This window comes from Canis lupus, chromosome 5, assembly GCF_011100685.1.
Source record: "Canis lupus familiaris isolate Mischka breed German Shepherd chromosome 5, alternate assembly UU_Cfam_GSD_1.0, whole genome shotgun sequence".
NCBI classification, from domain to species: Eukaryota; Metazoa; Chordata; class Mammalia; order Carnivora; family Canidae; genus Canis; species Canis lupus.
The window spans coordinates 32372632-32395975 of NC_049226.1; the positions used below are offsets into that span (position 1 = coordinate 32372632).

At 59.4% G+C, this 23344-nt stretch overlaps 1 protein-coding gene and 1 long non-coding RNA gene across 13 annotated transcripts; one reads left to right on the plus strand and one right to left on the minus strand.

Annotated features, from left to right (window-relative positions):
* Positions 1-11: 11 nt before the first annotated feature.
* DLG4 (discs large MAGUK scaffold protein 4) lies at positions 12-23233 on the minus strand. Of its 12 annotated transcripts, none has more exons than XM_038536621.1 (22): positions 23041-23233; positions 22069-22167; positions 21827-21867; positions 13042-13206; positions 9779-9832; positions 9596-9655; positions 9286-9410; positions 9019-9188; positions 8764-8900; positions 8472-8616; positions 5558-5853; positions 5338-5440; positions 5083-5197; positions 3616-3792; positions 3441-3477; positions 3326-3353; positions 3151-3198; positions 2953-3054; positions 2561-2733; positions 1555-1664; positions 914-1005; positions 13-816 (listed from the first exon to the last, which is right to left on the minus strand). In XM_038536621.1, exons 1-22 carry the CDS (start codon positions 23105-23107, stop codon positions 710-712), a joined length of 2451 nt encoding a protein of 816 aa, XP_038392549.1. In that variant the 5' UTR covers positions 23108-23233; the 3' UTR covers positions 13-709. The 12 variants fall into 12 exon arrangements, 11 of the variants coding, with proteins under 11 accessions (XP_038392550.1, XP_038392552.1, XP_038392551.1 ...); XM_038536617.1 differs by having other exon boundaries at positions 22939-23233; XM_038536619.1 differs by lacking the exon at positions 23041-23233 and having other exon boundaries at positions 9596-9646; positions 13141-13206; positions 22069-22263.
* Positions 10458-15274, plus strand: LOC119871843. Its single transcript, XR_005359457.1, has 4 exons — positions 10458-10613; positions 12043-12202; positions 13754-13814; positions 14192-15274. It is a non-coding gene; the product is annotated as an uncharacterized LOC119871843 (long non-coding RNA).
* Positions 23234-23344: the final 111 nt, after the last annotated feature.

Here is a 23344-nt window from a genome sequence, read left to right on the forward strand (position 1 = left end):
CCACGCTCCCACTCCCTAGACCCAACCCTCCCCTTTCCCCAAAAAGAAAAAAAAAAAAAAAAAAAAAAGGAAAAAAAGAAAAAAGAAAAGAAAAGAATCCCAGGAAAAAAAAGCCACAATTAGACCTTCCATTCATGCAAACCGGCAAAGAAAAAAGGTGGGGGGCACGTGGAAGGCAGGGGGCCCACAGCGGGGTCCCCCACTTATCCCCCCAAAAAAACCACCTTTGAGAAGAAAAAAAATGGGAAAAAAATAAATGCTAAACCAAGGGACCTGGGGAGTTATGACAAGGGCAGGGGGGACCCAGGCCTGGCCTCAGGAGACAGAGGAGGCCTGTGCCCTGCGTCCCTGCAGCGGGGTGCTCCTTGAGGGGGCCCTGACTTCTGGAATGTGTGTGGGAGGAGGTGGGGGAGGGCAGGTGGCCCCCGATGGGCTCATGTGTGCATTGGGGGCGGGCAAGGGCTAGGGTCCTCAGGAGCACGGGCTTGGGACCAGGAGCCCGGCTCCCCCCCAGACCCCAGGTTCCTGGGGTGCGGGGATACATGCAGGGGAGTGTCCCCCCTCCAGGGCTGGATCCAGTGAGAAAGGAAATAAATAAGAAGGGACGGGAGGGAGGCTAGGGGGCGCGGAGGGCTTGGGCAATTCAGTCCAGACCAAGGGGGCCCGCGGGACGGAGGCGGGGCGAGTCCAGGCCACGGCAGGGGAGGAGTCAGAGTCTCTCTCGGGCCGGGACCCAGATGTAGGGGCCTGAGAGGTCCTCGATGACACGCTTCACCTTGTGATAGATCTCTTCAAAGCTGTCGCCCTCCACGATGGCTGGGGGTGGAGCAGGGAGTGAGGCCAGACCCCAGCCAACAGTGGGGCACCCACCCAGGGAAGCCTTCTTCCAATCTGTCCACCCCACGGGCCTCACCTGAGAAGCACTCTGTGAATTCCTGCTCCAGCTTGGTGGCTCTGTCGAAGGCTTTGCGAGCTTGCTCCTCTGTGATCCGCTTGTTAATCTCTCTGTGGACAGCGAGACAGATGCAGCCCTGAGCACAGGTCCCACCTGCCTTTTACCTCCTTCATCCAGGGATGTCAAGTGGCCACCAGCAGGTTCTTGTTTGGAGCACAGAGCAAAATACACGATTCCCAGGATCCTCTTGGGCCGCACTGACTCCTCCACACACACCCACTCCAGGACCCACCCCAGCCAGGTGTGGCCACTCTGGACCTCTCCAGAGCCTCATCCTTCTGGCCTTCAGCCCCAGTGATGGCACTGGGACTCTAACCCCTGACAGCCTAGCCTGGAAGGCCCTGGCTCACCCTGGCAGGTGTAGGCCCTGGCAGGTGTACCCCCTGGGGGCTGCTGGGATAGGCAGTCCTGCCCAGTCTCTCCCTGAGGCTGAAGAGCAAGGGAAAGGCCTGGCGGGCCTTGCACCCTCTGGGTTCCAGCTCTCGTGCAGATCCCCATCCAGGGCCAGGGGAGAAGTCACCAGAGGCCCTCTGAGGCCCGGGGCCACAGATGCAGGGGGTGGGGGCAGAGGGGAGGCCTCCCCCAGGGACCATACTCACAGCACATTCTCCAGGGAGCGGGGGCGGATGAAGATGGCGATAGGGTGCAGGTGGGCCGCCTGCAGCCGCCGCACGGCATTGGCCGAGACATCGAGGATGCAGTGCTTCCCCTGGGGATGGGCGGGGTGGGCGGAGGGGACCGGCAGGGGGGGGGCGGGCAGGACAGATAGAGGTGCCAGGCAGGACACGGGACATGGGACATGGGACGTGGAAAGGTGGGGGATGGGAGGTTGGCCAAAAGGGAGGTGACACGGATGTCAACAGACACGGGGGCAGAGAGTTAAGGTGGGAGGGGTTGTGGACAGAGGGAGTGAAAGACAGAGAGATAAAGGAAGGGATGGACAGAGCAGAGGAAGAACCCAGCACAGGAGGAGGGGTGAGGGGCAGGTAGGAAGGGGACCCAAAAGGTGGGGCAGCATGCAGGGTGGGGGTGTGGAGGGCAGCAGAAGAAAGGAAGTAGGATGGGGGGACAGACAGAGGACAGACAGATGGAAGAAACAAGGAGAGACAGGTGGGAGGGAGGAGAGGCAGATGGAGAAGGGAGCCACAGGGGGTGAGAAGGCAGGAGTTGGGGGCAGCGGGGGGGAAAGGAGGAGCAGGACGGGGGGCAGAGACCCCGGGAGAGGCAAGGGCCAGGGGCCACAAGGGAGCAGGGCAGAGGGAGGGTCCACATCGGAGAGGCCAAGGCCCCACGGGCAAGACCACAGGAAGAGATGAGAAGTGGGGCAAAGCACAGGGAAGGGGAGGAGAGGGCACAGATGGTGGCGTGAGTTTGGGGTCAGGAAACAAGCGAGGGAGAGAGGGAGGCAGGGGAGCAGGTCGGGGAGCAGCCAGGGAAGCAGGTGGGGGGAGCAGGCAGCCAGAGTTGCCCCAGAGGAGGAGGAAAAGGCGGAGGGAGTGGAGACCCAGTGGGGAGAGAGACAGAGAAAGAGAGTTAGAGAGAGCTGGGGAAGGCCATGGGGTGGGGAGAGGGAGGGGAAGGGGCCAGCTGCCCACAGGGCCTTACCTGCTCGGCCACCTCCCGCACGGACTGGACGCTCGTCCCATACAGGTGGCTATTGTACTGGCCCGCCTCGATGAACTTGTGCGCCTGGATGTCCTTCTCCATCTTCTCCCGGGAGGACACGAAGTGGTAGTCCCGGCCGTCTATCTCGTACTCCCGCTTGGGTCGAGTTGTATCTGCCAGGAAGTCCCCCACCCCCCCAAGATCTAACCACCAACCCTCATCTAGGGAGACCAGTACTGCAAGGGCTGGCGGTGCCCGTCAGGGCCCCCCTCCTCTGAAGACCCTTGTGTCCTCCTACACCCCAACGCCTGCGGGCCCACTGCCTGAGACCCCCCCCCATGGGCCCCACTGCCACCTCCCTGCCTCCCCCCAGGGGCCCCACCCACACTCACGGGGAACACAGGATCCGAACTTGTCGGGGAACTCGGAGAGAAGGTCATCGTTGGCTCGGTCCTTGGTGGGCCCAAGGATGATGATGGGGCGAGCATAGTGAACTGGGGACAGAAAGCCAGCTCAGGTGGACGGCTGGGCAGAGTGCGGCAGGGGTGCAGCAGGGACAGGGCCGGGGCGCAGCAGGGGCCAGGACTCACCTTCCATCTGAGTCACTGTCTCATAGCTCAGAACGGAGTCTTCTCGACCTAGTGGGAGGCAGGGCGTCTGCGAGGGGCTCGGAGATGGGACTCAGGACCCCCTGCCGCCTTCCTGACGCTATCAAGAGAGACTCAGGGCTCCCTCACCCCGGGGTACCGAGTGGACCCTACCTACCCTGTGATCCAGAGCTGGAGCCCCAATCCTACGGAGAAAGAGCAGACCACGTGGTTGGTGGAGTCCCACCCGCCCCGCCCCTCCCCTCCCCACCAAGCTCACTCCCGGCACCTACCTTGGCCTTTAACCTTGACCACTCCCGTCGTTCAACCCTGTGGGGAACATGGAGGGATAGGCGGGTAGGGAGATGCCGGGCACCCTCCCTCCCAGGAGGTCCTGGGGCTGCCCACCCGGGGACCTCTGGGCCTTGAGTGCCTGTGGCAGGAAGGCTGTGGGCCTGGGAGCCTCACCGCCGTTTGCTGGGGATGAAGCCGATGTCATCCGTCTCACTGTCAGAGTGGACCCGCCGCGCCTGCCACCACTCTTCATCGCTGGCATCGATGACGTGCAGCACGTCCCCAAAGCGGAAGCTCAGGGCCTGGCTCAGGAAGCCGCAGTCCTTGGTCTTGTCGTAATCAAACAGGGCCCTGGGGGGCAGGCAGCCATCCATCAGAGGTGGGTCGAGGCCACCCCTGCGCCCCGCACCCCTAGACCCGCCTGGGGTTCCAGACCAGGGGGCTACAGCCAAGCACAGCGGCTGACAGCCTGCCCACAGGGGCCGCGGACTCCAAGGAACTCAAAACCTGGGAGGACCGAAAGCTCTACTATTGAGGCACACTCAATACAATCTGCCACTCAGTCCACACTGTGTCAGGGACCAGAGCCACTACGGACTCAGTGCAATTCCTAGAGAACAATCTGGAACACCACCCTCCCATGGAAGCAGTGTGCAGCACGCATGCACAGGACAACCAGAGGTAACCCGGAATCGGCACAAGGTCCTAAGAAAGAAAAGGACCACTGTGCTATCCCTGATCAGCCCCACCAGTATCGAATTCCTATCAGCCTACCACGACCCCTGGGGTCAGGCCAGGGGAAGGAAGGACCACTGAGGCAGCCAAGACGCGGAGCACAGCAACAAGGTGAAAGGGGAGGCGCTCTGGGACGGCCTGGAGACACCCGGAAGCCAGAACAGACCAACCGAGGACAGGGCGGCGGCGTGGGGGGGGGGGGGTGGGGGGGCGCACCGGAGCTCAGCAGGCAGGGCAGGGCCAAGCCAGGCCCCCTGGAGGCAGGAGTCTGGGCGGATGGGCGCCAGTTAACGGCACCAGTTAGTGAGGGAGAAAGCTGGAGCAGCAAGACAGAGCTCCAGAACATGGGAGAAAGCAGTGAGCCCCCACTCAGGACACATAGAGCTAAGATGCCTGTGGGACATCCCGGGGGAACGTGCCCAGAAAGCAGATGGCCAGCAGTGCGGGTCTGGGCCTTGGGGAAGAGGTGAGGCGACAGTTCTGAGGACAGCAGCAGAGCCCCGGCAGGGGAGGCTGGGGAGGCAGAAGCCATGGCGCCCACGACACCAGGCACCCCGCTCCCCTGGGCCACCCCCAGGGAGGTGCTCACGCAGGCCACAGTCCACCCAGCCTAGAGGCCCTTGCCCTGCCGGCCAGTGACCTGCATGTCACCAGATTGTGGAGGTCTCAGGGGGAAACGTAGGGGTGACCAAGGGCCAGACGGCAGCAGGGGAACTCAGCCCAGAGGCCCCCTTCCGGCTGATACAGAGTATCTAAGGTCCCTAACCTATGCGGCCGAGCCCATGGCCAGCAGCAGAGCATCAGGCCCAGCTGGTAGTGGGAGGTAGGCAGGGGTGAGGAGAAGATCTGGGGGGCAGCGGCAGGGGGCAGAGAACAAAGTCAAGCCTGGCCCGGAAGCACCCCAACCTGATGTAGAAACCCCTTTTGGGATTGCTCCGCAGGGAGGCGGTTCCTGAGCCGAGGCTACTGTTCATGAGCTGCTCCCGGAGGTCATGGATCTTGGCCTCGAATCGGCTGTACTCTAGAAGGGACCAGAAGGTTCCTGAGCTGCGGCCCTGGCCTTCCTGCCACCCTTACTGGGCCTGGCAGAAGCCACAAGCCAAGGGGCTGGCACCCCGAAGACCAGCTTAGCCGCAGGCTGGGGCGCTTCAGGCCTGGTACCTTCTGGTTTATACTGGGCAATGATGGTGACTGTCTGACCCGCGTTCTTCAAGGCGATGGCAGCCTGCTCGTGGCTGGCACTGCGGAGGTCCACGCCATTCACCTAGAGACAAGGGAGAGGCCAGGTTGTCAGAGCTGGGCCCCAGAGCTCTGCGCTCTGCCCCAGGGGGCGGGGGGGGGGTGCCCAGTGGTGAGGGGGCAGGGGCAGGCCTTCCCTCACCGAGAGGATCTGGTCGCCCTTCCGCAGCTCCCCGCTGAGGTCTGCAGGGCCACCGGCCAGGATAAAGGAGATGAAGATGCCCTCACCGTCCTCGCCACCCACAATGTTGAAACCCAGGCCCGTAGAGCCCCGGTGGATCACGATCCGCCTCGGTTCCCGGGGAATGTCTTCCTCCCCCAGCAGGTCCTTGGCCACCGGGGAGTAACGCCGAGGGGAAGTGGGGGTCATGGCTGTGGGGTAGTCAGTCCCCAGGTAACTGCTGTGACTGATCTCGTTGTCCAGGTGCTGGGAATAAGCTGGAGAGAGGAAGACGTGGGAGAAGGGGTAAGATCGAACTTCGAGAAGGAAAGCACCCACCACCCCACCTTCTCCCTAGGGAACCAGGAGGGAATCAGGAGAGTGGGCTCAGACAGGAGAGTGGGGTGGGTGAAGGGGGCATCACATCCCAGCAATGGTGGGGGGCAGGATTCACAGGCCATATCAGGGGCTGGTTCTCCCAGGGGGTCACCGATTTGAAGGTCACATATCCTCGGTGTGCCTGGGGTGCTCAAGTCAAGGGGAATATGAATATCAGGCTTCAGGACTTTGGGAGTTTTCTTTTGGGTGCTGTTTCTCAAATCTCTTAATCTATAAAATTCCTCCCTCCCTCTTTCTCTCTGTCTCTCTCTCTCTCTTCCTTCTGTTGGCCATCCGTTGGTTGGGAAAACTAGGTCATCTGTCTAACAGAATTTCCCATTTTCTATTAGGCTGATTCTAATGGGGAAATGACTGCTTGCATCTTCGATGGTGTTAACATGTGCCTCTGCTCTGTTTTTCCAGTAAACTGGTAATTCGTTCTGGAGACTTTGTCAGACTCAAGCTCAATTTTTCAGAGGCACAAATACTTCATCGACAACCCAGTAGAAATGGACAGCTGTGCAACAGGAGACAAGACTATCTGGTGATCTTAGGTGAAACTACCTGGCAGGTTCAGAGGTGGCCAGCCGATCCCCCCACCCCAGCCTTTCACCCAAGAGCTTTAGCGGCCACTGAGGACCACTACCTGGTTCAGATAGTTCATTGGGGATTGCAAAATAGGGTATTCTACTTTTGTTTTGGAGGTAGAAGCACTTATCGGTAGGAATTATTCTATAAAAAAAGAACCTTCCCTTGGGGCAATTGGCTGGCTCAATTGGTAGAGCATACAACTCTTGATCTAGGGGTTGAGTACAAGCCTCATGTTGGGTGTAGAGTCTACAATAAATAAATAAATAAATAAATAAATAAATAAATAAATAAATAAATAAAAGTGTTTTTAGGGACTCCTGGATGGCTCGGTGGTTGAACGTCTGCCTTCGGTTCAGGTCATGATCCCAGGGTCCTGGGATAGAGTCCCACATCAGGTTCCCCTCAAGGAGCCTGCTTCTCCTTCTGCCTGTGACTCTGCCTCTCTCTGTGGGTCTCTCATGAATAAATAAGTAAAATCTTCTTTAAAAAAAATTTTTTTTTTTAAAGAACTTTGCAGGATGCCTGGGTGGCTCAGTGGTTAAGCGTCTGCCTTCAGCTCAGGGCATGATCCCGGAGTCCCAAGATCGAGTCCCGTATCGGGCTCCTTGCATGGAGCCTGCTTCTCCTGTCTCTGCCTCTCTCTGTGTCTCTCCTGAATAAGTAAATAAGATCTTAAAAAAAAAAAAAAAAAAAAACTTCGCTACATCAATAATTTGGTAATTCTGAGGTGTCATTTGTATAGGAAAGGGAACATAAATACCTCACTCTTTCTCTGTGTTTGCCAGGTATCAGAATGAATGGGTCTCCTAGCATCCTCCAAGCACACCCAATTATTCTTACACATCATTATGATCTCACAGACTTTCACATATTGAATGTTTTGATGGAAGAGCCAGTAGGAGCCCATCCTGTGTTATTAACACAACCTAGCAATCTTGAGTATCTCCATCACTTTCTGACATAAAAAAAAAAGTTACAAGCTCATCTCATACATTTCTGGCCCAAGATTGAGAATTGGCCCCTTCTCCAAGGAGCCAAGGATCCTCTTGGTAGGACAACTACTTTTCATGTATGGAAAATGTCTGCATTCCTCGTTTACTAAGTTTTCACGTGAAAACAGATGTTGCATTTCCTCAATGTCTCTTCCCACGTCTAGTTGAAGGAGCTTACAATTTTAGTCTCTCAAACAAATCATATTAAAAAGTTTCCCAATACACGGGCACCTGGGTGGCTCAGTGCATCTGCCTTTGACTCAAGTCATGACCCCAGGGTCCCAGGATCAAGTCCCACATCGGGCTCCCCAAAGGGAGCCTGCTTCTCCCTCTGCCTCTATCTCTGCCTCTCTCTGTGTGTCTCTCATGAATAAATAAAATCTTAAAAAAAAAATAAAGTTTCCCCAAACAGAACCATCTTTAGTTTTCTGAAAACAAATGATATTTTGTAACGTTATCCCCTTAAACCGCTGCTATGTTTATCAGTACGTCACTATAAACTTTCACGTCTCTATTCAGAAGCAAAATGAGGCCTATACTCTCCTTCTTTTACATCAGCTTTGCGACCATTTGAAGTGCCCTCATAAAATAAAACGTGAATTTTTTTTAATCTTTTGCTCAGAAGGAGCGTAAGAATAATCTCTTCCCCCCCCCAAAAAAAATTTAAAAATTAAAAAAGAATAATCTCTTCCCTAAAGATTTGAAAAAATGAGCCACAAAACCATCTGGGCCTTGCGCCTTCTGGGGAAGAGACTATTGACAATCTTTTCTGGGTTTTCTGTGGTGACTGATTTTTCCATCGAGTCTCCAACCACAGAACATGAGAAGTGGTTTCTATTTCGTGGGAAGTATCCGAAGAGGAACAGGGCCCTGGGATGTCACAGGAGTAACTGGGACGGGGTGATGGGGAGCTTTGAGGTTTGGAGGGCTCTCACAGGTTGTGATGTCTGGGGGAGCATAGCTGTCACTCAGGTAGGCATTGCTGGGCTTGGCCACCTTTAGGTAGACAACGTCATATGTGTTTTTCAGGGCTGCCACGGCATCCTCATGCATGACGTCCTCCAGCCCCACACTGTTGACCTAGGGCCAAGGAAGGAGAGCTCAGATGGGGCTGGAAACAGCCCCATGACAGACATGCTGTGGGGACGGTGATGAGGAAGGCTGGGCCTGCCGGGGGCCAGGAGGCGAGACTCAAGCATGAGCTGGGGGAATGATGGAAGTCCTCACCGCTAGGATCTTGTCCCCAATCTGCAGCCTCCCGTCCTTGTGGGCGGCACCCCCTTCGATGATCTTCGTCACATAGATGCTGTTATCTCCAGGGATGTGCTGGTTCCCTACACCCCCCGCGATGCTGAAGCCAAGACCTGGACAGAGGCAGGACAGAGGTGGGCGCCCGGGTGCCAGGGGAGCAGGCCTTGGGGCGGGGCAGGGGGGAGGGGACCGGTTGGGCTGGGGGAGTTGGGAGATGTGACAGATTACTACCTTTAGGGCCCTTGATAAGCTTAATTTCCATGAGCTTCTCAGCTGGGGGCTTCCGGCGCATGACATAGAGGCGGACAATGGAGCCCGCCTCCTTGAGGGCCTCCACTGCAGCGGAGTGGGTCACCTCCCGCACGTCCACTTCATTCACGAACAAGATGCTATCGTTAACCCTGGGGGCAGCAAGGTGGGCCTGAGCCAGGAGCTTCTGCCACCAGGGCCCTCCCTTCAGAGGGGACCAGCATTCTGACCCCCATCCCCTCTCCCCACCTGAGGCGGCCATCCTGGGCCGCAGCCCCTCCAGGAATGATCTTGGTGATGAAGATGGATGGGTCGTCGCCAATGTGTGGGTTGTCGGTGCCACCTGCGATGCTGAAGCCCAGCCCGGAGTTGCCCTGGGCAGAAGGAGGGGAGGAGAGTCAGGCCTCCCCCCAGCTGCCCGCTGCCTGCCTGCTCCGGGCAAGGTGACTGGGGGGGAAGGGGGGAGCAGGGAGCCATGAGCAGGGACAAAGCTGAGAGATTGGCCCTGACAACAGCCCCCAGAGGGAGGCAGGGGGCTTGGCATGGGGAGCCTGCTCACCCTTTCCAATGTGATCTCTTCGTATTCCATTTCCCCCTCCGTCCCGTTCACCTGCAACTCCAACATGGATCAGAAACACAAAACCAGTGAGATGGGCACCCCTACCGCAGAACCAAGGACCAGCCCCCACCCCACCCCCTCCCTCCGTCCTCGTGCAAGGGCCCTAAAATCTAAACAACTCACATAGCCTGGGGCTTCTAGAGTGTCTGTGTTGACAATCACAGGAGGAGAATTGGCCTGTGAGGGGAAAGGAGATGCAGGGCTGCCTGAGTCTTGGCTCAAAAGGAAGCCTGTCATCGGGGGTCCCCACAGTCCGGCTACCCTTTCAGCCTCCTAACCAAGCCTCCTCGTGAACCACTCAAGGAGCCAGCTCAACCCCTATCACAAACACACACGCACATGTGCCAGGCCCTAACTCTGCCCGGCCCAGGCCCCCTGAATGTGGAAGGAGGTGTCTGAGAAAGCAGTAATGGAGGGAGTGACAACCAGATGGGGGAGCAGCAGATGGTAAAGGGGGGGGGCAGGCGAAGGGGGTAGTTCTCACCGGATGTAACACCACAGGGTGCTGCTGTCTTATGTGCTACACACTTACACCCCTGGGCTTCTATGTCCACCGGGTCCTGCCCCCCCATCCTGCCCCTATCCCTCCCCCTGTCCGCCTATATACACCCAGAAACCTTGAGAAGCCACCCTCAGATGTGCCCCTCACCATCACACACATTTGCCCTAACCCGTAGGTCCCAGGAATCCGGGGTTCCCCCAGCTGCAGGCCCCTCCCTCCCCCCCAATCCACCCCTTCCTCTAACGACTCTGTTGCCTAGCAACGGTATCTAAGCCCAGCCACGGCCTGGGGAGACCCATCTCCAGAAGGCCCTGTCGCCAGGACAACGGGAGGGGGGGAGATGGGCGTGGCCTAGGGGCGACCAGATTCCCGAAGGCAGAGGGATCCACTAGCCCCGCCTCCTGGGCCCTGGCCCCGCCCCCCGAGAGCCCGGCGAGAGCGGTCCAAGCCCAAGAGGTTGGTGCGCGCAGCACATCCTCAAGAGCCCCTGGCGCCCGCCCGGCGCCCCTCACCCTACGCAGTGAACAGGACGTCAGGAAGGAGTGGTGAAAGACATCCGGTTCCTATCTCCTCATCTACTCCCCCCCACCCCGCGACACCCGGGAGAGGGTTAAAGCCGGGCGTGCCCAGGTCCTGACGTCAGTCGCCCCGACGCAGCAGGGTCTCTAGACTCTGGGGCGGGGCCAGCTTCAGGCCAGTCCTAGGGGCTTCCCCAATTGCCAGGGCAACCGAAGGCCCGTCGCCATGGCAATGGGAGAGGCGGGCACGAGCTTCCTTCCGGGGACCCCAACTTATCTCCTCCTTAAATATTTATTTGGAGCCTACCAAGCGCGAGGCACTCATCCCGGATTCCCCAGACTCTTCGATCTCCCCCTCCAAAGGGGCCCCTCCTCTCTCCTACTGCTATTTCTTGACACCACACGTTACCTCTCCAGCTCTGTCATAGATTTCATCTCATACCCATAAATCTATTAAAACCACCAACCTCTGACCCTTCAAATCTCAGCAAATGCTGCTATCCAACCAATGGCCCCCGAGTGCTAAAATCTCATCCACATGTCGGTTCCCCATCCCACAGCCCATCCCCCATCCCCACCCCATCCTTATCCTAGAGCCTCCTTCCCCAAAAGCCTTCTTCTCAACTACCTTCACCTGCTTCCCATCCCTTTCTACAGCATCCCACACCCTCCACGGTATCTCTGTCCCACCCTACAGTTTCCACCTGCCAACCCAGCCTGTGTCCTTCCTTGTCTTGGGCCCCTATGGCCCCTCCAGCCCCACTCCTCCTCTCTGTGGGGCCCTCATCCTCCATTCTGATTCCCCAGAGAGATCAATCACCACCAGTCTCCCTTATCCCAGCTTCAAACCCTAGGGATTCTGTCCCCAAATCAGTCCTTCATTCTCACCCCACTCCCCATCTCCTTTACCAATCGAGGCTTCTCCTGTCCCCCAGATGCTGCCTCACGGGATCAGGGCCTCCAGCACTCTCTTTTCCACTTCCCTTGCTTCCAGAGCCCCCACTCCCGATCCCAGTGCTCACTAGCCTCAGCCCACTACCCTCTTGCACACCTTCCTCTCCCACATCTCCTCCCGCAGGGACCTAATGGCCCGATCCCGCAAAGAGCATGTCCAGTCTCCCACAGATACCCCGTGCTGTTTCCTCACCTCCAGATGGGCCTTTTTTCCATTCCCCTCCATCAGCTCACCGGGGCCCTAACTTCACAGGCTTGCCCAGCCCATCCTCGCACCAGGGGCCTCTGACCCTTCTGTGGTCTCTCCATTTGACCGCGGGCCACAGAATAGTCTTCCCTTCCCTGCGGACTCCTCGTCCTCACGCCTGCACCTACTGCCGCCCCCTCCCTTCCTCCTCATCTCCCTCTTCTAGGTGCAGTGTCAGCAGCCTTGCCCTTCCCAGGATATCCCACAAGATTCTGGAATCCCACCCCTGCTCCTCCCGGATCGCCTGGTGTCTCCCCCATCTCGGTGTGGCCCTGAGAAGGGAAAACATAGTGCGAGCACGTTGGAGGAGAAGGGGCAGGGAACAGGTGAGGGGACAGGAAGGACCCGAAGAAAAGAAGCACAGTGGCAGTGAGGGCAGTGGCGGTGGCAGTGGGATGAGAGAGAGGTGCGGCAGGAAGAGGAAAGGGGACCACGAGGGAAGGGTAACCACGGGAGGGAGAGCTGGCTGCCCCACGAGGAGGGCCTGAGCTGGGGCTTGGGGAGGCAGCAGGAGAGTGCGTGGGAGGAAGAGAGAGACAGCATCCAGAAGCAGCAGCCAGCCAGCCAGCGGGAGGCAAAGGCGGGGAGGAGGGGACCTGAGGTTGGGGCAGCCAGGGGCCGGGGGCCAAGGCAGAAAGGCCCCGTGGCTGCCCTGCCGGGAGGCTGCCGGGAATCTCCGGCCAGACAGATAGAAAGGGCTGGAGATGCGGGAACAGCGGAGAGCCAGGCTCAGAGGCCGGAAGTGGGGGGAGGAGGCCGAGAAGGGACTGGAGCAAATGAGGGCAGCAGGCGCTCTGAACAGAGCTCAGGACACAAGGAACGGAAACGGAGGTGGGGGGTGTGAAGGAATGGAGAGGACCTGGGGCGGGAGCATCCTGGAGGTGCACGCATCTCTGCCCCGGGCTGGCTGTGAGCACGCACATACACCCTGGCTTTGGGCTGGCCCCCTCCCACTCGTCGGGCCTCTGTTTCTCCTCTGGGGCATCAGGTGTCTCTGCTCCCCCCCCCCCACTCCGTGCTCCCCCTCCAGGCCCCAGCAGCCCCAGCCCCGGCCGGGCGGCCGCCCCATCCCACCTACGGCTGTGGCCCTACCAGCCCTTGGCGGTGGCCGCCGCTCCGAGGTTCCAAGGGCCGCACTGGGGAGGGGGTCGCCCGAGTCTCCTACCTTGAGGGGGGAGAGGTGGGCGTGGCCCACGACCCCGTGGACAGCCTCGAGGTGGGACAAGTTCCTCTCCGCCACGTGCACCAGCTCGGGGGCGTTTACCTGGTTGGGGAGGTGGGCCGGGCTGTGCTCCAGAGGGGGCGTGTCTTCATCTTGGTAGCGGTATTTCTGGGGATGGGGACCAAGGCGTCACTGGGGCCGGCCCAGGGCCTCGGGCTCCAGGCTGCCCGCCTGGCCACCTCCTCTCCCCCCTCCCATCCCTACCCCCCCTCCAGTGCTGTGCGGAAGGCCTCGGGGCCAGACCAGTTCCTCCCCCCTCCCTCCAGCGCCATTGGTTCTGCACTCTCCACCCTCCCCCAGCCCCTGTGCCGTCTAGGCCGCCAGCTCCCAGCCGAAATCCCAGCCCCCATCCCCACGTCCCAGCCCCCAGCTGCCCCCCCACCCTCCCCACTCCCTTCCACACCGCACACCCCCTTCTCCAGCCTCCATCTCTACCCCCCTTGCCTGGGCCTTAGGCATCAGGTCCCTGTCACACATCCTGTCCCATCACCAGCCCTCTGACACTTGTACCCCCATCCTTCTCCTCATCTTCACCCCACTCCCCCCATGTCTGTAAGCTTCCCCCCTCCATACTCTACTTGCAGCGCGCGCGCTCACACACACACACACACACACACCCCACATCCCATCTCATTCCTGCCCCACCCTCCTCCAGGCCTCAGTCTTCCCACTGCAGCCTCTACCCCAAGAGCGACTGGCTGTTCCAGCACTGGCAGGTACTTCGCATCAGCCCCCCAGGCAGGACAACGCTAAACTAGTCCAGCTCCTCTTCCACTGGCCCAGCTGGTTCCCAAGTAGTCTGCAAAGGGGCCCCCAGATGCCTGGCCCCATCCCTACCAATGCCCACAGCCCAGCCAGTTAATCGGATATACTAGAAGGGGATGGGGGAGGAAGTGAGGCAGTAGGGCTCGGAGGGCGGGCAGGAATGGGTGTCAGTTCCAGGCTGGCTGATGCCGAAGGGGGTAGAGCGCTGAGTCTCAGAGTCCATTGCTGGTCCCCCTCTGGCCTTCAGGGGGCAAGACCCAACACAACACCTGACTCCCTTCCCAACCAACCACAGCCATCTCACAGACCTCCCATGCTCCCATGCTAGCTTAACAAGGACACCAGGAAAGGAGATTAACTGGGGGCCAGAGAGAGAGGAACAGCGCAGCTGGAGACCGCAGTGAAGGTGGCAACCCTGCCAGGGCCCTCCCACATCGGCCTCTGCCCTCACACTACTCCCTCCCCAAGCAGACCCTCCCAAACTCCAAGCTCAGGGGAGGAGGAGGAGGGTACCACAGGCAGGGCTCCCTCGGGGACTGGAGAAGACAGAAGCCACCCCACCCACACCCACCACCGGACACACAGAAGACAGACTTCCTCTCAAAAAAGCATCTGAGAAGCTGTGTACCCCAACATGTGGAGGGCACCAGTTGCGAGATCGAAGGTCAATGCTTGATGCTAGAGTGGGATTCTGTAAGTTCCCAGTATGTGACCCACGTTTGGCTGTAGCTAAGTGGGCAGCAAGAGAACTGGAGGGACGTGGGGCCGCCGACACAAAGCCTGTCCCACCCATGACAGAGATGAGGGGCAAGGAGTGCCTCTCGGAAGGAAAACAGGGGTTCATCAAGATACACTCCGTCTTCTAAGCCACAGACTCGTAAAGAAAATCCTGAGCTCTGGGTTTCAAGCCCATGGGCACAACAAGCAGAGAAGAAGGAAAAGTTGGAGGTGGGGGGTGGGGCTAAGTTAAATACACCCAAGGCTGGGCCATCTTGGTAACAGAATAACGAGAACTGAAAGAGGATGTTCACTCCACATCCTGAAAAGGTGGTCTGCAGCCTGGACTGGGGGTCCAGGAGGGCAGGGAAGAAGCAGCTCTCCTGGCTGTGTCGGGTGTCCCCATACCCTGCGGGGTGTGGGGCAAGGCCCCAGGGTGGAAGCTTCTAGCCTCTCCCGGTCTGGGGGAGGGTGGGAGCCCATGACCCCTCCAACTTCAGCCCACCTCACAAAGAAAGATCCCCGAATGTGATGCAGACACATCGGGGTGCACATAAAGAAAATGGAATCGCAGAAATTCATCATTTATTCTAGAGAGGGGATGAAGGCAAATTTTTGTCACCCTGCCTTAGAAGCCAGCGTGAGGGAAATGGGGCACAAGGGGAAGGTACCAAAGTTCCCAGAATGTGGCTGATGGAGGTTAGGCCCTATGTCCATTCCTGGGAAATTCTCAGAGTATTGGACATGTAGTAAGGGGGAGGAGGGGAACCGTCTGAAGCGATGGGGGATACTGCTCATACCTGCTAACTGAGAGGTGGGGGTGGGGTCAGCACCTCTTTGGCCCAGATTACCGGTCAAGTAGAGCAGGGCAGGCAGGAAAGGAGCATCCCCTCTTTTACCCTACTGGGACTCTGGGCTGGAGCGGCAACAGCTCCGATGCCACGTTGGGACCAAGTCTGAACCCCCAGTGCGTTAGGGCAGGTAAAAGGCCTGGGGATCGCTGTTGCTCCTTCCCCCCTTGGCCCTCTCATCACTGGAGCCGCAGCTGCACAGAATGACCTGGAACCGAGGCTTGCACCCCCGAAACAGAGGGGTGTGAGTGGAAGTGGAGATGTTGATAAGAGGGGCGACCCACTGCGCCTGTCCGCTAGACACTGCAACCCAGAGACCCCGCGCCAAGCAGAAGGAAGAGCGACAGCACTTGAAGCTTGCACCCTGAGATTTGGGGGGTCCGGGAAGAGGGAAGCGGGGTCGGAGCCCGTACCGCGGCACGTACCACGCAGAGACACATGGAGGCGAATCTGTTCCGAGCCGACATGGAGAAGGGGAGGGGGACTGAGGGGATGGGGGCGGGTGGGAGAGAGCGAGGGTCCCAGGGTTGGGGGAGGGGGAGGGGCAGAGGGGCGGGGGCTGCGGCGGACGCGGCGACTGGAGGCTGCGGCCGGAGGGGGGGGGGAGGCGCCTGCGCAGTGCGGGAGAGCGTCACGATGGGAGAGAGGGGGTGAGGGGAGACCCTCTTAGCTATCAACTTCCAGGGTTCCAGCGGTTTCTCTGTGGACTTCACCTTGCACAGGACACTCCCATTCCGACCCCTCTGCACAGGCACTCCTGAGATTTACCAATTTATATCTGCAGTTCTCACGGAATCATCTGCCCCTAAAATCACCAGACCCCTAACTACTCCCACACTTCACTGGACCACTCCTCTCTTCTGGACGCCCGAGGCGCCAGAAGGAAGAAGTACTTCCCTCTCACGGCAGAGGGACCCCCAAACTATCTAAAATGCCTCCCGCAAGCCCCCCCTCCACAATCCCCTCCACAAAGACGGTTGATGGGATCCCTTTGGATGCCAGGACAGCCACTATCCTAACCAGCAGTCCAGCCAGCCCCACCTGAGAGAACACGATGCTTTCCAAGAGTTTGAGGACCACAGGTACTGGCTGTCCCTTCAAAGTAAACTACCCTTTAAGTCATCCCTTTCAAAATCATATCCCCTCATCCATTCACAGAGACCTTGAAATTAGTGCAAATATCACCCTTGCTCTAGTGCAAACAACCAAATAAGCATTCTTCAAATCCGTTTGGGGTCCCCTGGCCACATCTCTGCATCTAATGAGACACTCATGATTTTCCAGGATGCAGGTCCAGGGACCACCAGTGGGGTCTCTGGCTGGCTCAGTGGGAAGAGCATGCAACTCTTGATCTCTGAGCCATGAGTTTGAGCTCCACATTGGGCGTAGAGATTACTTAAATAAGTAACTTTTTTAAAAAAAGGAAAAACTTAAAATATATATATCACCAGACCCCGATTTCTGGGAGTCCTTAATGTGTCTTAAAGCTGACCCTCCAAATTCAATGGCAATGTCTTCAACTTATTCCTAAACCTTTAAGTTGCAAGATACTTCCCTATCTCCTTTCTTCACTCAAGTTCATACATTACTCCTTTTTCTGGCTGCCCTTCCTACATCTCAACATCATCTTCATGATTCCGAATTCCAACTTTGTTAGAAGAGTGCTCCCAAAAATATCTATCTCCCCCACATCCAAGCCTCAAAAAAAAATTCATCTAAAGTAAGATCTGGCCTGCAATTTGCAGTGACCCACAAATCCTCCAGAACACCCCCAAAACGACTGCCTCTCAGGTTTCCATCTTCCCCCCAAACAGCTGACCCTGAAAGCAACTCTTCCAAATATTCTATTAAACGCCCACCTTCCCAACTCTTAAAGCCCAGTGATCAGTCTTCTCAAATCTGCTTCTCCTTGGGCCTCTCTATCTTTAATGCCCACACAGGGCAGAGAGGACGGACTGCCCTAGAACCTCGCCTATGTCACTCCCGTCCCGTTGGTCGGAATCTGCGGGATACGCCCCCAAGATGACCCCCAATGCCCTAGTTTCATATCTGTATAGGATGCTCGGTTCCTCAGGGGGAGCCCGAGCTCAAGGAGCTGGACTCGAAATTCCTTCTAGAATAGAGAGTGCACACTCCCTCGTTCTCCACCAGTGGGCGCTGTGGCCCCTTAAGACCCCCCCCTCCCATCCCCCATTTCCTTTTTCCCTCCATTTTCCGTTTCCCTGTTGCCTGGCAACGCAGCAATCATGGACTTTGCCGTCGCCTAGCAACCGTCTCTCTGGAACAGAGAACTGAGGTAGGAGGTTGTGCTCTGATGAAATCCGAACAGGCCTCCATCTTAGGAAAAGTGAGACGTCAGATCGCCCAGCCCTTGGATTCTCCTTCCCAAAAACCCCCGCACCCCGCAGCCCCTTAGACTGCAGGCCCTCAGACCCCGCGACTCCTCTCGCCACGGGGGACCACGCCACGCCCCTGCGGGGTCAGCCCGGCCCTCATCCTGGTCGGGGTAGCCGGCCTCAGGCCCCGCCCCTTCCCGAGGGGTGCCACCGCCTCCCTCCACGGAGTAAGCCAGACCCCACCCACCTGCCTCCGGGAGGCCACGCCTCCGTCCACTTCCCGCCCATTCGCTCCCCCGGCCTCGCCTACACTGGCCCTCCGCCACGCCCCTGGCCGCCAATGAATGAGGCCTCTGGCCACACCGCCCCGCCCCCGGCACCTCCGCAGGGCCCAATGAGGACCACCCGGAGGGTTTAACCGCTTCGCCTCCGGGGCTCCGGCCAAAGCCACCCCCCCGCCGGCCTAGTCTTTCCCCACTCCCCCCTCCCCCACCCGTTCCGCTCCGCCCTCCGACACCCTCGCCCGGCCCCTCCAGTCCGCCACGCAACCTCAGTCGTCGCCGGTTGCCATGGCAACGGCGGCAGCAGCGCGGGGAGCACGGGGAGGGACGGGGGCGGAGTGGGAGAGATTCTCAGAGACCGACGCCGGCAGAGACCCCGGCGCAGAGTAAGACCCAGGGATCGCTCTGAAGGCAGGAGTTAGCACAAAGCACAGGGCCTGGCGCATGGTAGGCATTCCATACATGTTCCCCAAATTACTGCGGCACGAATCTAAATATAGGCAACGGAAGATGGACGACTCCCAAACGGGGCTGGGAAGCGCACCGACCGCAGAGCCTGAGCATCCCCTACCCCACCCAGAGTCTTGGGGGCGGGGGAGGGCGCTGGTGGGAGAGGCGGGGGGTTGGCGGGAGACCGGTGCCTCGTGCCCCCTGCCGGCTCCTCCCGGGGCCACCCTCCGCTGCCCTGGATAGAGAGGAACCACAACTCCCAACAGCCCCGCGGACAGCAACCCTCTACCACTGAGGGCTCTGGTGCCTCAAGGCCTTATGGGAGTTGGAGTCTCCGTCATCCCGAGACTGACAAGTTTTCTGGCCAAGGAATGTGGCAAGCCTGGGTCTCCTCCGCGCCTCTGTAAAAGCCCCCAAATGCATGATTGAGCCTCTCTGAGCAAGGCTCCTTCCTTCGGGGACGCTCACCCTGGGCTCCGTCGAAGAAGTAGGAGTCTGGAAGGGAGATGAAGAGCTCCCCCTCCCAGAATAGCTGCCAGTACAGGCAAGCCCCTCACCCTCGCTCGCATATGTGTGTTCCCATGTTGGAAGCAGAGCCCACACATTCCACATTCCAACTGGCTTTCTGGGTACACCTGTACGCAGGGGACCACAGCCAGCAAAGCTGAGGCCGCCAGGGGCACGCTAAGGGCAGGAGACAGGAGAAGCAAAGGATCAGACAGACATTAGAGGAGACCAGGCCAGAGTAAGCGAGAGGCAAAAAATCCACTGCAACTCCAGGGCATGGGGGAAGTGGCAGCATAGGAGAAAGTCTGGAGCCCACAGAACTGGGGGGGAGGAGGGGGGGCAAGCAAATAGCTCTGCAGAGGGTGTGGGGACTCCAGACCCTGAGGTCCCCAGCCTCCAGTCTCTTCCATCCATGCTCACACGTGCACGATGCATGTGTACACACATGTGTGAGTTTGTGGCAGGGAACATGTGTGTCCTCAGCTCCCTCCCCTGAGAAGCTGCAGTTCCCACTAAATATAACCCCCTCCCCAGCCTGTGACTCACCCGGACCCCGCCTCCCCGGCCCCCACTTCCTGTCCCACCCCCCAACCCCCAGCTGCCTGCCACCCGCCCAAGCTCCCTCCACACACCAGGCATCCAGCTTGCCAGTCCCAGAGCCTCACAGCCAAGACCTAGGTATTCTGCATCCCACCAGGAGCTGGCCTGTGCTCCCCATCCAAGCGCTGCCCTTTCCGGCTCCAACCACGGGGTCCCCCTCCGCCGGTCCTCACTGCTGCCAACCCTGCCCTCCTCCTCCAGCTCCTTTGCACCCTGGGAACCTGAAATCCAGGTGTCCTCCCCCACCTTGATGCCAAGTGACAGGGGTAAGGGGAACATGCCCCTCCATCTGCTCTTCTCCTTTCTCAACAAGGGGTGGATACAGTGTGGGAAGAGACAGGGATATTGAGCACCTGCCTGGGCCACCCCCAAATTCTGCACCACCCACCTGGTCCCCTCCTCAAATCCCCTCTCTCCCCAAAGCTCTCCTCCTCCTCCTCCTCAGGGTCTGGCATCCTCCACTGCTGCAAGCCTCTCCCTCCCAAGGGAGCACCCCAAATCCTCACCTCACCTGGTCCATTCCCTCAGGTGATCCTGTGTCAGGCGCTAGCCCTCTGACAACTCCCAACTATCCCGCTCTATAGGACCAAACCCTGAATTCCCAGTTCCCCGTAATTGAGCGTACCCCCAAATGTATCCACCACAAGACGCTTGCTCTATAGGTTGAAGGCCCACCCCTCCTCTGCCAGCTGACACCCCCAGACCAGTCAGGCACTCACAGCCAATAACCGTCTACCCCCATGCCAAGAGCCCCCTGAAATTGGACGAGACACCCAGAAGCCAGTTTGTCCCTCAGGAGGGAAGAGAACCCCCCCTCACACAGTCCACCTTCTAATGCACAAGAGCAGGACTCCCATGTGAGCCAGGCTTCTCCTTAAATAAGTCTCCCTCAAACATCATTGGTGAACCCCAAAACCCATCAGCCCCCCCAAACCACAAAACAGCCCAAATTTTCCATTTCTCTACAGGTACAAAGAGATCACTCCAGGGGGCACCTGTGGCCAAACCTAGCATGATCTCAAATGTGAACCCCCAAAGTAAATCATGACCCCCCAGTACACTCCCAGCCCCCAGCCCCAGATCAGGCCTGCCTAACCCCTCCCCACAAACTCATACCCTCCCCCCAGTTGAGAGCCCCCCTATCGTGCTTACCTTGGTTGTCACTATACAGAGACAGTCCATGTTGGGGGGGCTGGCCGCGGCGGCGGGTAAGGGGCTCTGACTTCATCGGAGTTTCGTTCCTCCCCTCTGTGGGTTCTCACCCCTCCCCCCTCCGCACCCCACTTTTGCAGGGGGGGCCAGGATGGGGGGAGGGGTGAGAGGGGAAAGAGGGGGTTGGAGAAGGGAAGGGGAGGGGTGCGTGGGAGGGAGGGGAAGGGGGCCCTAGAAGGGAGTCCCCAGTGGAGGGGAGGGGGCCTGGGGAGCACACCCCGATTCTCAGGAGGGGCGGGGGCACCGGGGGCTGGCAGCCCCGGAGTTCGGGGGCTGGGGCATGAGCTGGGTGGGGGAGGGGAACTGGATTTCAGGGAGCCCCGGGGTAGGGGGGGGGTCTTGCCTGCCGGCCAGGGGCTAGGGCCGCGGCGGGGGAGTGGGGTGGGGGGGTTGGAGGCGGCAGCGGCCGAGGGAGCCGTGGAGCCGAGGAGGGAAGGGGAGAGAGGAGGAGAGAGGAAGCAGGGGGAGGGAGGGAGGGAGCGAGGAGCGAGGATGGGGGGGTGCCTTGGCAGAGTTAACTGCTTCAGTGCTGGCAGGAACCCGGATAATGGGAGAGGAGAGCAGAGCGGAGGCAGACAGGCCCCAAGGCAAAGATGGAGGCCTGGCCAGGCACCAGCGCCAGAGATCAGGAGGCCTCCTGGGTCTCAGGAGAGGAAGCACCCGCTGTGGGGCTGGCAGCACCCATGCTAGTTGCAGTGCTGGCTGGCGGGAGGGGGGGTCTGGGGGGGCAGGCAGGGGGGAGTCCGGTGGGGGGGCAGCTCTCCCTCAGGCTGCACAGGAGGAAGGATGAGAAGTAATTCTGTGCTGGACTCCTTATGCCCGAAATTGGGGCCAAGGGAGGAGGGGGGCGGGGAAGCAGAAGGGGAAAGGGACCAACAGGACCGTGGAGTCTGGGATTCTCTGCACCCCGGGCTCAGAAGTCTGTCTTCAAGGCCCCCAAGGGTGGGGCGGCAGCTCGGCCCCTGCCCTGTCTGCCCCTCTGGGGAGGCGCCCCACCTCACCCCCTTACCTGGCTCTCTGAGATGGAAGCCTCATAATAGTCCAGGATGTCTGTCACCAGAATACAGCTGAGTTACCCTCCCCCACCCCACCTGGGGGGGCTCCCCTGCCCCCACCCCTGCCCTGACTGCTGCTGGCACCTTAGGGCCTCCTGGCTGCCAACCGGACAGTCCCCCAAGTGTGTTCACTGCCCTGGCAGGCCCAGGCCAGCCCTTCGCACCCCAGCGTCCCCAGAGAATCAGGGCTACTCACCCAGCAGGGCCTGGAAGAGGTCACTGTGCAGGACAGCCAAGAGAGGGGGCGCCCATCGCAACAGTGGGGGGGCCAGGAGCCAGAGGGCTGACCGGGGAGCTGGTGAAATGCAAGCGAGGGAGGAATGGGATGGGGAAGAGACCCATGGACCAAGGCGCGGCTCACTCACCTCCCCTAGCCTGTCCCCTCTCCCTGGGCTTAAGTGGGGTGGGGAAGGATCAGCAGGAGGGTCCTCAAGTCCCAGCCCCACTCGGCTCCGCCCCCAGGCCTTTCCTCCATGGGACTCTCCAGTTTCACCTCTGGGTCTCTCGGACATCTCTCTTCTCTGATTTTAATCTCCCTAATCCCCAGGGTTGGAGCTGAGCTGCCTCCCCACCAGGTTCCAGCCTTTAGCCTTTAGCCACCGAAGTGGGCAGTCCTGTCCTAACCCCCTGGGTCGCCTGGCACAATGGTCTCTCTTCCCAAAGCCAGGGGTGAGTTTGCTGCACTTTCCAGAGGGACTGGGCACTGGGGACGGGGGTGGGGGTGGAGGGGTGTCCCCAAGGAGGCTCCTGCAGCCCCAGCCCAGGCCTCTCCCCACTGGGTGTGTCAGCAGGGCAGGGGTATACATGACCTATACATGACCTGGGACTCCTTGACCCAGAGCTAGGTGTGTGTGGTGAGAGTGGGCGACAGAAGAATCCCTACAGTTCCACTCCCCCTGGGAAGAGTCCAGGATGTCACACAGTCTCAGGAGGAAACAAGGGCAGAGACTCCAGCGCCCCAATGGGGAGGCGGTGAATTTGCAGAGGGGAAGGGAGGGGAGGGCCCTACGGTGAGAATTCAGGTGTTTCTAAAGTTAGTGACACCTCAGGTCTCAGGAGAATATACCTGGGCCGCCCCACGCCACCATGTCCCTCCCTCTCGTGTTGATGGAGATGGGTTTCACAAGGGACTCCATAGAGTCATCTGCCCCTGCTTCCGCCGTCTTACATTTTTTTTCTCCCACCTCTCCCTTCCAACTCCACCGGGGAAGTCCTCCTGTTGGCCCACCCTCCATCCCTCCGGCTGCAAAAGCCTGAGCTGCTCCTCCTTCCACCCCAGCCTATCCCATCGCCCCTTCCGAGGGCTACACTCGAGCTGGGCCGGGTGGGACGAAGGCGTTTGGGAGAGACGGAAACGTCTGGAGATAGCCCTACGTTAACCAGAATGCAGGGGCGGGGTGGGGGAGGCCCCGCCCCGGAACTACATCTCCCAGCATGCGCTGGCGGCCGGAAGCCCAGCCCCCCCGGTGCAT

Excerpts from the sequence above, each read along its gene's own strand:
- DLG4 (XM_038536617.1), bottom strand. The coding sequence starts at position 23,107 with ATGGAGGGTGGGCCAACAGGAGGACTTCCCCGGTGGAGTTGGAAGGGA. Across the intron at positions 3,055-3,150 it reads GACAGTGACTCAGATGGAAG|TTCACTATGCTCGCCCCATC; the intron begins GTGAGTCCTGGC and ends TTCTGTCCCCAG. Across the intron at positions 2,734-2,952 it reads GTTCGGATCCTGTGTTCCCC|ATACAACTCGACCCAAGCGG; the intron begins GTGAGTGTGGGT and ends ACTTCCTGGCAG.